At 40.5% G+C, this 15,046-nt stretch overlaps 3 protein-coding genes across 3 annotated transcripts in view; 2 read left to right on the forward strand and 1 right to left on the reverse strand.

Moving 5' to 3' along the window:
• Positions 1–15,046, reverse strand: part of LOC134848149 (sister chromatid cohesion protein PDS5 homolog A-B-like) — a 350,720-nt gene that overhangs the window by 296,480 nt on the left and 39,194 nt on the right. The window lies entirely within an intron of this gene.
• Positions 249–2,894, forward strand: LOC134848812 (dual serine/threonine and tyrosine protein kinase-like). The gene has a single exon (XM_063866324.1). The coding sequence runs from the start codon at positions 249–251 to the stop codon at positions 2,892–2,894; it is 2,646 nt and encodes an 881-aa protein (XP_063722394.1).
• LOC134847812 (dual serine/threonine and tyrosine protein kinase-like) lies at positions 3,574–9,600 on the forward strand. Its single transcript, XM_063865031.1, has 3 exons — positions 3,574–5,049; positions 8,472–8,670; positions 9,168–9,600. Exons 1-3 carry the CDS (start codon positions 3,640–3,642, stop codon positions 9,488–9,490), a joined length of 1,932 nt encoding a protein of 643 aa, XP_063721101.1. The 5' UTR covers positions 3,574–3,639; the 3' UTR covers positions 9,491–9,600.

A 15,046-nucleotide genomic window follows, 5' to 3' on the forward strand; every position in this document is an offset into this window, starting at 1 on the left:
GAATGTTAGTTGTTTGAGCGCAAACTAAGGCCACCTTTTAGCTTCTTGAAGTTGATCTAAGAAGCTTCGCATTTAAAGAGCACACATCAAAACAAACGAAAGTAAACTAAGGTAAACCACGGATGGCATTTAGGAAAAAATCAGTACAGCTGCATCCGATTAATCTCTATATTACATAAATGTGGGCAAAATTCATACCACTGAAGCTGTGATATATATTCAACTCAAAACTAAAACAATAGCCCAAGATGGTGGACGTTGCACCTCCGACAACTGAAAACGCCACGCCCAGCCCCCTTCCTTCGGGTACTCGCAGACGGTCAATAAATTCGCAAACATCCACAGCCAACAGACATCGCCGCATACGTACCAGTGTTGCAAAGGAGCTGACTCGCTATGCCAGATCGAAGAGGAAGCTCCTAAGAACACTAGAAGAAGCCCAGTTGACTCAGAGGGAAATTGGAGATCTTCAAGACTTCCGGGTCAAAATCGAGTGCCTGATAACGGCACTGAACAAAAACCCTGTCTTTCTCATTTTCGGTCAATCGTTCAACGTCAAGGCCAGAATAGCCGAGATGTTAATCGGAGAAAAGTTCTACTTCTCAGCACAACAATTTAACAACAACCTTACGCAAAGAACAGTGAAGGTGATCTACGGAAAGAAAGTGAGCTACACAATCTCGGTCGACGGGGACAACCACGAGGACTTCGATTTCGTCGAGAGTCCTTCGATGGGCCAACACTCCAGTACCTTCAGTGCTTCCGGATACGACAGCTCAGAGGCTCCCGACTTGACTCAGGTGCCGACTATCGAGATAAACGAAGTGGACATGAAACGACTCTCGCAGTGCAGTCGTTCAATTGAGATCCGACTGAACAACGAGCTACTCCGGGACAACACGAGCGTTGTGATGACAACTACGAACAACAAGTTCTACGACACCAAGCAGATATTTCTTCAGGCGACAAATGAGCACTTTCCGATCGTGATTTACGGTCTAGAATCGCCACAGCTGACAGACAAAGACAAAGCAGACATCAAACAACTGCGCGAATGTTGCACGAATGAACTTCAATTTCTGTTTCTAACCATGGAGATAACGCGTGACTCTGAGTTTACTGAATCGCAACAGGACATTTTGTGGCAGGTAATGGAGAATGATCTCAGAGACGTTGGAGTAGTGGAGTCCTTACCGGAACAACTGGAAAAATGCATAAGTAATGACAGCAAACTCTTGGTGACTGCGGACACATCTTTCCAGTCTCCAGATCCCAACAAAGCTTCAGAAGCCCAAGGAACAGAAAACAATAATGAAGCCAATAACGAGAACAGAGACGATGTTTCACAACATTCGATGCCTCCAATGCTAGATGACGAGGACTCGTTTCCACGAATGAGAACTAACAGTACATTGCGCACTATGAGCATCATGAGAGCCACAGGGAGTGAAGTTAGTGTGTTGACCAACAGCCGTCTGGCTCCGTTCAACAATTTCCTGGAACAGCTGGAAATGTTCGTCAAGGAAGTTTTAAAGCAAAGGACAATAACCAAATCGGACGAAGCGCGCTTCCTTCTCACAGAGTTCTTGGAAGACTGCATCAGCACTACATATCAGTTCACAAAAGATGCCAAACTGATTCCAGTTCGGATCAAATGGGCCAAAGAGCAAGAAGAAAAACTGTACAATGCACTGTTGGCAGTCTCAACTGAGAAGCAACACGAGATCAGAGCCATCATCAAGAAGAGCCTCGACGAATCACAGAACGTGCTAATCGACACGGCTGAGCGACATACATTCACTACGGCTATAAGCAGCAGCGACGTCAGCCTCAACAGCAAGAGCATGAGAAACGAGAGAAGGGAGCTAGAAGAAACATTGATTCGTAAACTGAACGAAATCATTGCGGAGAACCTCGTGGGGTCGGTTCGCATGCTGCGAGCGACGATGATCGAAACGCTTCAGAGAACAGTCCAATCACTCGAGGAGACAAGTCCCAACATGGAAGCCAGTCTAGAATCCTCAACATCAACATTAGTGACGGGTTTCTCTGCCAAAAACGCCCTGCATGAGATACTTAATGCAGCTTATCGGATCGAAATCAATTCGCGCAACACCTTGTCATTGAGAGCGATCATCTTCGAGAAGCTCAAATTTCTGTTCAGCAACCTCGGAAGCCCCACCGAAGTGAATGAGGATTGGCGAAGACGAGTAGCCAACCAGATCATAGAAAAAATAAGCGAAGAAAAACTCTCCAAAGAAGTGTGCTTCCAATTCAAAGCTAACGTCGAGAGGGCACACAGTGAATTCTTGACCAGCATCGACAGCATTCAAGAGTCTCAGATACAGAAAATGGACATGCAAGCGGAGAAGAGTCGCAAACTGAAAAAGAGCTACTCCCCCAAACTGGCTAGATTCGTGCTAGAGAGCACGTGTTATCGCGACTACGCTCAGTATGGAATGCCGAGGTACGAACAGGAAATTGGGCGGGGCCAGTACGGAGTGGTTTACTCGAGTAGAAGGTGGGGTCCCTTCGGACCATGTGCCATTAAAAGTGTAGCACCTCCAGATGAGAAGCACTGGAACAGTCTGGCAATGGAGTTCTACTACACGCGGTCACTTCCTGAGCACCCCAGGATTGTGCAGATCAGAGGTTGTGTGATTGACAGCACTTACGGCAGTGGATCCGGGGCAGTGCTGCTAATCATGGACAAGATGCGACGGGATCTGCACACTGCCATCAGACAAGGAATGCCCCTCATTCCTCGACTGCAGGTCACATATAAATATTATGCCTATAAAACTTTCCTCATCTGCGAGCTTGAAAACAAAGAAGCACAAAATGTTCCGAAAAATCATTTCAGTAATAAAATTCTAAAATTAGGGAAAAACTAAATAACAAAACTAATTTTTTATAGATTTTTTTCTGGTGAAAGGTGATGAAATTACTGCATGATTAGCGGTAACAATAGCTAAAATAACGTTTAAGTTACAGTAGAATAATATTGAGTATCATTGAAATTCAGTTTGACAAAACAAGGGTGGTAAAAATCGAGTAAAAAATTGACCATAAGTCATAGTTACTTGCCTTCACGAAGAATACGAAACCACAAGAAAAGCCGCTTGCTAGGCAACTAGCACAGAATAATCCGATGGTCGGAAAAGCATGCAAAAAAGATCAGAAAAAATTCGAAATTTGCTGACACTTTTTTTATGTATCAGCAAAAGTTTAATGAAACTGATCAAAAATTAAAGAAAACACAGAAGCGAAGCAGAGCAAGCAAAGCAAAAATCAACACAGAGGCGAAGTTGCACTTCGCATACACAAGCAAAATATGACCGATAACGCTACTGGGAAAAACTGAATTAGTAAAACTTTGAGTCTACAAAATTTCTCAAGTGACGCAGGCCAATTATGAGTCTACATAATTGCCGAATGACGCAAGCCAATTATGACGGATTAGCAGTACCAGTCAATTTGAAAAAACTCATCAACTAACATGCATCAATTTATAGATCGGACGCATTTTAACTATTATACGAAAAAGTTCATTAAAAACATCCGACCTTGCACAGGTTCGAACCCTCTTATTTTGTTGCTGGTCTCCTTCCCTGCCTCTACGCTACAAATCCATGATAAATGCTAGATGACGAGGACTCGTTTCCACGAATGAGAACTAACAGTACATTGCGCACTATGAGCATCATGAGAGCCACAGGGAGTGAAGTTAGTGTGTTGACCAACAGCCGTCTGGCTCCGTTCAACAATTTCCTGGAACAGCTGGAAATGTTCGTCAAGGAAGTTTTAAAGCAAAGGACAATAACCAAATCGGACGAAGCGCGCTTCCTTCTCACAGAGTTCTTGGAAGACTGCATCAGCACTACATATCAGTTCACAAAAGATGCCAAACTGATTCCAGTTCGGATCAAATGGGCCAAAGAGCAAAAAGAAAAACTGTACAATGCACTGTTGGCAGTCTCAACTGAGAAGCAACACGAGATCAGAGCCATCATCAAGAAGAGCCTCGACGAATCACAGAACGTGCTAATCGACACGGCTGAGCGACATACATTCACTACGGCTATAAGCAGCAGCGACGTCAGCCTCAACAGCAAGAGCATGAGAAACGAGAGAAGGGAGCTAGAAGAAACATTGATTCGTAAACTGAACGAAATCATTGCGGAGAACCTCGTGGGGTCGGTTCGCATGCTGCGAGCGACGATGATCGAAACGCTTCAGAGAACAGTCCAATCACTCGAGGAGACAAGTCCCAACATGGAAGCCAGTCTAGAATCCTCAACATCAACATTAGTGACGGGTTTCTCTGCCAAAAACGCCCTGCATGAGATACTTAATGCAGCTTATCGGATCGAAATCAATTCGCGCAACACCTTGTCATTGAGAGCGATCATCTTCGAGAAGCTCAAATTTCTGTTCAGCAACCTCGGAAGCCCCACCGAAGTGAATGAGGATTGGCGAAGACGAGTAGCCAACCAGATCATAGAAAAAATAAGCGAAGAAAAACTCTCCAAAGAAGTGTGCTTCCAATTCAAAGCTAACGTCGAGAGGGCACACAGTGAATTCTTGACCAGCATCGACAGCATTCAAGAGTCTCAGATACAGAAAATGGACATGCAAGCGGAGAAGAGTCGCAAACTGAAAAAGAGCTACTCCCCCAAACTGGCTAGATTCGTGCTAGAGAGCACGTGTTATCGCGACTACGCTCTGTATGGAATGCCGAGGTACGAACAGGAAATTGGGCGGGGCCAGTACGGAGTGGTTTACTCGAGTAGAAGGTGGGGTCCCTTCGGACCATGTGCCATTAAAAGTGTAGCACCTCCAGATGAGAAGCACTGGAACAGTCTGGCAATGGAGTTATACTACACGCGGTCACTTCCTGAGCACCCCAGGATTGTGCAGATCAGAGGTTGTGTGATTGACAGCACTTACGGCAGTGGATCCGGGGCAGTGCTGCTAATCATGTACAAGATGCGACGGGATCTGCACACTGCCATCAGACAAGGAATGCCCCTCATTCCTCGACTGCAGGTCACATATAAATATTATGCCTATAAAACTTTCCTCATCTGCGAGCTTGAAAACAAAGAAGCACAAAATGTTCCGAAAAAACATTTCAGTAATAAAATTCTAAAATTAGGGAAAAACTAAATAACAAAACTAATTTTTTATAGATTTTTTTCTGGTGAAAGGTGATGAAATTACTGCATGATTAGCGGTAACAATAGCTAAAATAACGTTTAAGTTACAGTAGAATAATATTGAGTATCATTGAAATTCAGTTTGACAAAACAAGGGTGGTAAAAATCGAGTAAAAAATTGACCATAAGTCATAGTTACTTGCCTTCACGAAGAATACGAAACCACAAGAAAAGCCGCCTGCTAGGCAACTAGCACAGAATAATCCGATGGTCGGAAAAGCATGCAAAAAAGATCAGAAAAAATTCGAAATTTGCTGACACTTTTTTTATGTATCAGCAAAAGTTTAATGAAACTGATCAAAAATTAAAGAAAACACAGAAGCGAAGCAGAGCAAGCAAAGCAAAAATCAACACAGAGGCGAAGTTGCACTTCGCATACACAAGCAAAATATGACCGATAACGCTACTGGGAAAAACTGAATTAGTAAAACTTTGAGTCTACAAAATTTCTCAAGTGACGCAGGCCAATTATGAGTCTACATAATTGCCGAATGACGCAAGCCAATTATGACGGATTAGCAGTACCAGTCAATTTGAAAAAACTCATCAACTAACATGCATCAATTTATAGATCGGACGCATTTTAACTATTATACGAAAAAGTTCATTACAAACATCCGACCTTGCACAGGTTCGAACCCTCTTATTTTGTTGCTGGTCTCCTTCCCTGCCTCTACGCTACAAATCCATGATAAATGCTAGATGACGAGGACTCGTTTCCACGAATGAGAACTAACAGTACATTGCGCACTATGAGCATCATGAGAGCCACAGGGAGTGAAGTTAGTGTGTTGACCAACAGCCGTCTGGCTCCGTTCAACAATTTCCTGGAACAGCTGGAAATGTTCGTCAAGGAAGTTTTAAAGCAAAGGACAATAACCAAATCGGACGAAGCGCGCTTCCTTCTCACAGAGTTCTTGGAAGACTGCATCAGCACTACATATCAGTTCACAAAAGATGCCAAACTGATTCCAGTTCGGATCAAATGGGCCAAAGAGCAAAAAGAAAAACTGTACAATGCACTGTTGGCAGTCTCAACTGAGAAGCAACACGAGATCAGAGCCATCATCAAGAAGAGCCTCGACGAATCACAGAACGTGCTAATCGACACGGCTGAGCGACATACATTCACTACGGCTATAAGCAGCAGCGACGTCAGCCTCAACAGCAAGAGCATGAGAAACGAGAGAAGGGAGCTAGAAGAAACATTGATTCGTAAACTGAACGAAATCATTGCGGAGAACCTCGTGGGGTCGGTTCGCATGCTGCGAGCGACGATGATCGAAACGCTTCAGAGAACAGTCCAATCACTCGAGGAGACAAGTCCCAACATGGAAGCCAGTCTAGAATCCTCAACATCAACATTAGTGACGGGTTTCTCTGCCAAAAACGCCCTGCAAAATACCGAAATCAGTAGGTCAAAAAAATTGAAAACATCTTTTTTGTTCCGACCATTGAAAATGGGGAGGAACTTTGTATTCAGGTGTGTTTTATTTTTTCTTCACGCAAAATCAGGTACCACAAATAATCATCGTACTTCGTTGAGTGATACATATAAAAAAGCCCTTATAGTTGTGATTCGAACCACATTAAAAATTCCCAAAATTTCCAAAAGTTGCCGAGAAAAACCGGCACGAAAACTTTGATTTTTCGTCTTATTTTGAGCGAATTAAGCAATCGAGTAACGTTTGTTGTATACAAAAATTAGCAATTTCGACTTAAAAAATATTGATTTTACTGAAAGGAAAACTAGTTTAGGAAGCTTCCTCTAGCTCTTCTCTGGCAAAAAAAATCAAAAAATATTTCTAACTTTTAGTGCAAAATTTTTTTTGAAAACTTTTCAAAATTTATTTTCGTGTTTTTTAATATTGATTTTTTGAAGACAATTGGAGCCATTTATGCCTAATTCACTAAATTTCCACGCGTTCGAATAGTTGCATCATTAAACAACCAACAAAAAAAGACACTAACTTGAAGAAAAAAAATGTTCAAATAAGAAAAAGCAAAACTCAATTTCAGAAAAACATTAGAGCTAGAGAAACACATATGCCATCGATAAAGCAGATGAAACTTATGCGTAAACCATTTGATTGAAACAAAAAATTACTTTTTTTAATAAAAGAACCTATACCAAATCAAAGTTGGCAAATTTGGTTAAAATTCATTCAAAAATCGAGACAACCAGTGCCAATCAAGTTTTAACCAGAAGAAAACTCCATGCTTTAAAAATAAAGCCAACAATTATGAGCAGACAACTAAGGTCTGACAATGCAATTTTTCCCAAAAAAAAAGTTATTTCATCTTAAAAAAAGGGTCCGGCCGGTATTCGAAATCCAGACCTTCGAGTACAGAGGCGCCCGTATTTTTATAGACATCCTTGAAGTTATTCAGGTACACTAATGAAGCGAGTTCCGCTTTTAACAGATTTGCAAGAAAAATTCGTTTCGGAGAAAAAGTCTAACACCCGATTACAAGTCACTTGTTCTCACAAGAGAAAAAACCTTAAATCTGCTTTTAAAAAGATTGTGCTTTTAAATCTGCTGTTCAAAATAGAGTTAATTTTTTAAAAGGGGTCAATTAAATGGGCCCTTCCATCATGCGACGTTTCGTGCACATGTGAGATAGGGCCATACCAACGCTATATAAACACATCGGCAAAATTTTATGAATAAATCAAATCGCTTTTAAAGCATTCAGAGAATTGTCAATAAAAAACGACCCTCCTCGATTATGGCCTTGAGGGAATTGTCTGTGGTATGTATTTTAAAACAATTTTTGCACCCCCTGAGGCAGAGGATTGCACTCCTCAAAAGTGCAAAACATATTTTTGTTTTAATAAAGTTTTTTGTGTCTGAGTATGATTCGTTCCGTTTTTCGCTTAATTTCTCTGCTAGTTTCTGGACGGTTTCTGTAGAGCCTAGTGCTGCTCCTCCAGTACACGCAAAAATAAGTGGAACATAGCTGCTGTGTTCCACATCCAGAACTCTTTGTTGGTATTTTAATGTTTTGAGTGACTTAGAGAAGCAGTAATAGTGAGCGATTAAATACAGTATCCACTTTCCTTGTCTGAAAAGCAGTCAGAAAACGGAACGAAATATTCAGACTAATTCTTTTTGACTCTAACCTACTGTTACCCGACATCAGCTCGTATATTGGCTAGACCTTTCACTCATGGATAAACAGTGTTAATTACTCTTGACGCCTACAAGAATTGTGCATAACATGTTGTTCAAATGGTGTGATTCGATACAGGTGGCTATTGATGTGGTAGAGGGACTGCGATACTTGCACAGCAGGGACCTCGTGCATAGAGACATCAAACTGAAGAATGTTCTGCTTGACGAAATGGATAGAGGAAAGATCACTGATCTGGGATTTAGTAAGCCACAGGCCATGATGTGCGGCAGTGTCGTTGGAACGCCTATACATATGGCACCAGAATTGTTCAAAGGTAACACAAATTTGCTCCATATTTTTTTACCCCATCAATCAAACTTTCAGTAAATTGATGTTGTTAAGTGGGTCTAGAAAACAAGTGATAAACTATGTAGTTTTTCAACATTCTAGCATTCATAAATTGGGGACCGACATTTTACCAGAAAAGTTATAACATGGTCCTTTTACCAGACTCTATAAACAAAATTGATTGACAGATGTAATGGCGCCATTTACTTTGTTTGGTCAAAGACAATGTGTTAACGGTTTCTCAAGTTTTGTTTGTTCTAACCGCTTCCTTTTCGAATCATCCAGTAATTTAAATTTATCTTGATTGAACTATTGCATTGTGGTCTGGTAAAAGGTCACTCTGGTAAAAGTTCGGTCTGGTAAAAGACCTAGCCCCTCATAAATTAGTCATAGTTCCGTTAGCTATCGGGCAAAAATAGTAGGAATGCGACGCTTAAAAATTTCTAGCGCTCTCGCAAGTGCAATCATATCATTCATATTTAGGAAGCTACGACAGTTCTGTTGACGTATATGCTTTCGGAATTCTGTTTTGGTATATTTGCGCGGGCACTGTCAGACTGCCTCAAAACTTTGAGCAGTGCTCCAGCAAAGAGAACTTGTGGTCATCAGTACAAAAAGGATGTCGGCCAGAGAAATTAGGTGCAGTTTTTAACGAACAAATGTGGCAGCTGATGACAGACTGTTGGTCCAGCAGTTCAAATAATCGTCTCACATTAGGTGCTATTCAGGATCAGCTATTCAAGATTAAGAATCGCGAAGCTATGGCCAGGGCTAGTCAAGAAAACGCAATGAACAAATTGAGTTAGAAAACAAGGACAACTGTATCAGCTAGAGGCATAATTTTGGAAAATATTATAACAACTTTGATTATAAAAACCTTTATCTCACAATTTGACTATTAAAACTCATTAAATTCTATTTGAGCTCACCGCCGTGAAGCATAATTAGGAGCAGAAAAATTGGACAGAAAGAATAAAGTAAAAATAGCAAGCCTGTCTCCATTAATGAATCGGCGCGCAAAAAGTTGGTTTTTCTGATCGAGCTACTCAAGAAATGAAACTTTGAATAATTTCAAGTTAATCCATATCGTGAATCGGTTGGCAAATTATTGAAGCAAGCTCTTCATTCTAGACCTACAACTTTGAAAAGCTTATCTGAGCAAACTAACCAACAGATTAAATTTTTTCATATTATTTTAACATGACGAAGAAGAAGAAACACTCTAATTACTATACACAAAAGTCGTTGCATTAGTATATTAACAGTGTAAAGTTCATATTAGTAACTTTATTAGTAAACTCCACACCACAGCTTATGATTGCTTTACAAAAAATTTTTAAAGCAATTCATTGAGCGAATCCTATTCAAATGAAAAAGTAAGGAGAATTTGAATTTGTTTTTTCAAATGTGCCAGTCGGTCATATTTGGAAGTGTGAACTTGAGCCACGCAAGAAACGTGATTTTGGGGTGAAATGAAATTTTTCAAAAATTCGAATTGGACATGTCATGCTCAAGTTTCTCGCGACAACTGAAAATATCAGAAGAGATAAGATCAGAAGAACCGAGATCAGAATATCATACGAGAGTAGAGCTGTCTTATTCTTGACAGAAGTCAGAAAGCAATCACGAGTGGAAGGAGAGCAAATTCGAGTGAACCAGAGTGAAAGGTAGACAACCGAAGTCTCCCAATGGTCCAGCCCAAAAAACGTATTTCTCAAGTCAAAGATCATTTCTCAAGCTGGACCTTGTTAATTTAAAACTCCTCGAATCAAACTTAATTCCCTAGTCATTCTGGAGTTACTGGTTAATTTAGTTACCCAAATTCCAGAGTGTGCCGGTACGTGAGTACCCGAATTAAATTTCTTGAATGTGTTTTATATTCTTATGTTGAGGTAAGGAGAGTTTTAGGTTGATCCGTCTGAAATGGATCAAAGTTCCACTGTCTAATAAAAAGTAACTATGCGGACTGTTCCGACCCTGTTTTTAACGGCGTTCGCGTGTTTTAGGTATTTTGAGACTTAAGCATGGGGGCTATTTTGTTTTCTAGAGTGGGGTTATTTTGGTAGTGGCCTCTAAGCTGTAACAAAGGTTTTAGTTTCATGTCGCAAGTGAACCGAATTGGCTCCGACCGTTTGAGGTAGAAAAACACAAGAGATAGTGTCCCTGACTCTTAAGCCAATGGTTATAGGGCCTAATTTTCTTTGACCTCATATGTGACTTAATTAGGCGACTGTTACATAGTGTTTTTATGGCGCTCCCGGGTGTTTTTACGACATCACGACTACGGGATCAAATCCACTTGACACATCTCCGGGCTACATGCCCATTCTAGAGTAGCGGTGGTACGGTTCAGCGGGAACGTGTAAGCCTTCCGGTTGTACCGTGATAGCTTTTTAAGAAAACTCGAGAAAATTTTCTGGTACGCTCACCAAACGCGGCCTAGCTAACCGAGTAATGTGACATTCGACCAGAATGGGCAAAATACAATCTGTGCAGTTTAGGAATTTTTAGCAGCGAACCTTCCGAGTTGGTGATTTTGAAGGATTAACGACGTTATTCGGATGATTGGTAGAACGGTGAAGGTCAAGATGTTCTGGTGTTTTGAAATTTTAAATTTTCGACGTGATGACGTGGCATTTCTGAGAAGCGTCAGAAACGGCCATTTTGGCGAAAGAGCTAAAAAGAAACAGAACAACATTAATAGCGATTGCGAGAAGAACGGAAATAGTGATTAAGAAACGACAACGAATCACGGAGTTAACAAAGAACGTTCCGACTTGCAACTATTGTGTCGCTACAATAGTTGCAAGGCAGTTGCTAACAACAGTGAGGGGTGGAAACCAGCCTTCCGGATTACAGAGAAATCAAGCTTAACATGCTTGATTCATTGGATTCGAGAATCCGGAGGGGTTTCGGGACTGAGACTTTTATCATTTTATATGAACTTTTAGCTTCCCTGTCATGTCCTGAATTGAATTTAATTAACATCCGAATTCATTCTACTAAGATGAGAAGCTAGGAGTTGGGGGAAAGGGTTGATCCATCTTCGATGGAGATGATGATTTTTATCTACTGAACAAAAACAATAATAATTCAATAAATAGAAGTAGCCCTGTTTTTAAGAGTGACCTCGTGGTCTGGGGATACTGAAACCCAGCCATGAGCTCACTATTTCTGCATGTAGTTAAGTTAATTTGAGTGTTTTGACCGAAGCCGAAAGCAGTAACGTTTTTGTCGACCCGATGTTAGAAAAGACCACCGAAAGTACTGGCTTGGTAGAGACGGTGAAAAGCATGCAAAGCTCTGTTTAGACGTTAGCCAGTCGTCTTAGGACTTAGTTTTGTTTTCCGTCGATATGTATCTTCCGGGCGAATGTTACTTAGATGTTTTTATGGCGCTCCTGGGTGTTATTCTTTTTTAACATCATGACCGGCAGAACCGTTAACGAGCACTCCGCGCCGAGCGGATGCTCACATTAACGCCCTTAATAGGCCTAAACCGCCGGGGCGGAAGAGTAGTTCGGAACGCGGAAGCCTTCCGGATTATCGTGAATAGCTTTTTAACCTAGTTAAGACCGAAAATTCACGAACCAGGAAGGGTGGGGGGATTCGCGGTCCCGTCCTCTCCTGAATGGTTTGTGACCAAAAACACTTAAAGATATATAAAAAACCAAACAAAAAGTAGTATAGTACCCAAGAAAAACAAAAAACTTAAAAAAATAACCAAAAAAACCAAAAACAGTAAAAAAAAAGTAAAAAATCAGTAGAAATCATCACCCCAGACAAGATGTGATCCGACCCCCCCGTTTGTTGTTGATAGATATATTGTTGATACAGGCATTTATATCAGTCAGGATTGTTACGATAAGTTTTGTAGCCCGTTTGTGAGGCTTGTACTGTAGGGTTATTTGAGCATTTAAGCACGTTAATGATAAATTGCGCTCAATCCGGAAGGGTCAGCTGATTTGCGCTCAATTTGGAAGGAGTCAGAAGACTGATCCGGCAAGCAGTACAAGGAGCAACAAGAAGGGGCTCAACGACAACAACAATCGACTGTTGGGTATCGTTAACAAGTTTTGTTTCCCTTTTGGTACAAAAATTAAGATAGTAATCTGTGGGGGGCTCGACAGTGCTGCACTGTAGTGACCCTTCACCGAACTGCGAATATCCGAGTTAAGCACCTTAATTCGGATATTAAACAAACCCGGAGGGGTATAGTATTACTACTATTATTACTTATATAGCCTATATTAATACTCCTATACCGTTTTTCAGTGAAAAACGCAGAAAGCAGACCGGTTTTTAGGGTCAAAATAGCGATATTTTGATCCCCCCACAAGTCGCGATTTTTGAGATATCGATATTTTTTTGAAACGGAAAAAAGCGCTAAAAAAGTTTGTTACATCGTAACTGCACTACTATAATAGATAAAACCGGTTAAGTTTAGTTCAGAAGTGGTTGGAACTATTTTGGTACCGAAAATCGAAATTTCGTGATTTTTGAGAAAACTAAACACTATAAATTCAGAAAATTTTTTGAAATTTTTGAATTACAACAGTAAAAAATAGTTGTTCGGACAACGTCCACTAGTGAATCTAAAGTTTTAAAACCCGCTACCCGAAAGCCTTCCGGGTTGCAGAGAAATCGAACTTAACGTGTTTGATTTGGTGGATTCATCAATTCGGAGGGGTACAGGTAGCATAGTTTTTCTCAAACTTTTTCAACTAAAGCGTTTTAGATCGGGTCTTTTGCATCGAACTAGAAGAGTATAGGCCTTCTGAGCTCGGATCAATAACTTTTAGGTCGAAAGGACCAGATTTGCGGAAAAAGTTAGGCGGAACCTATAAGAGAGAAATTTCTTGAGTTTAGAAAAAAGACGTTTTGGTTAATAACTTTGGAACTACTGGGCATATCCAGTTGATCTTGGTACCAATAGATCAGAAATTAGCTGGACTTACTGATAGGGACAAAAGTTTTTCGAAAAAGTAAGCGTGAAAATTTTTTGAGGTTGTTTTTTAGCAAATTCACCAATTTGGGAGGGTAGACCCTTCACGTTTTATAAATTTCTTTTAGAAAAGCCCTTATACCCCTACCAAAAGGTAAGAGGGGTTGAATAAAGTAATTTTAGGCTGTTCTAGACGAAAAGAAAGGCTAAAGGCCCAGCAAAACCTTAATCGAGCCGAAGTTAGGCGAGCGATAAGACCCTTCACCGTTAGCGTGAATTGTCAAATAAGAGGCTTAACTTCAATCCGGAGGGGTCTAGGAAAGCATTACATATCCTTCCTAGTTAATCAAAAAAGCACAATAGCATCGGAAAACGTATCCGGAGGAATATAGGTTGAAAGAAGGAGATCTCCGAAGAGCTACTTTGACAAAACCGGAGGGCTCCCAATCCGGAGGGTCAAAAAATATTTCAAATAAGGAGGGGTCCGAATCCGGAGGGGTCTTATAGTTGCTAATTCAGAGGGGTCCAAATCCGGAGGGGTCTTATATTAACTAACTCAGAGGGGTCCCAATCCGGAGGGGTCTAAATTTTGTTAGTCCGGAAGGGTCCTATTTGTGCCAATCCGGAGGGGTAATATTTTATTAAAGGACTTAGGTAGACGGAAGAAAGACTAAAGTGAGAGGTATTAGGTTATTAGCAGACAGGCTGGGAATCAGTGACTGCCACTGGTAACTTGCCTTTCAATAAAAACCAGACCAAAACAAAACTGGTCCGAACTCGGATATTCGCGACACTAAGTCTAACTAAAAAGAGCGTAATTCATTGGTGTGGATTGTAACACAATACGTTTTTGTGAAAAGTGACTGCCCTGAGGATTGTAGTAGGTCTAGCTCGGGCAGTCCGAAGGCAGATAGGTAACACAGTACTCGGTGGGTGCAATAGACGCCCACTTGAGAAAATTACTGCCTTCAAAGTTTTGTCTGTTTGGTGCAGCACCGAGCAGGGAAAGCTTTTTCTTTAAAAGACAAGTTCGACTATTGTACTGCGACCGACTAAAAGTACATTACACATACGTTTTTTTATAGAGGTATTCATATTCTGTCATTATATATATATATATATATATATATATATATATATATATATATATATATATATATATAAATATATATATATTTGTTCTTGATTTTAAATCTACATAAACTGTGCTTGATTGGGTAGTGAGTACACTATCTTTTAAATTGACTGATAACATCATATTGTGCTAGTTTTCAAATCTTACGACCAATAATCGGTTAGTGTGAATAAATTTTATACAAACTGTACTCTGATAACATACAGGGATTCGTGGTCACTATTTAATAGAATCTTGTGAAATTTATTGTGTTGTGTCATTATTATTGGTAATAAAACTATAA

The sequence above is a fragment of the Symsagittifera roscoffensis genome, chromosome 6 (genome assembly GCF_963678635.1).
Source record: "Symsagittifera roscoffensis chromosome 6, txSymRosc1.1, whole genome shotgun sequence".
NCBI classification, from domain to species: Eukaryota; Metazoa; Xenacoelomorpha; order Acoela; family Convolutidae; genus Symsagittifera; species Symsagittifera roscoffensis.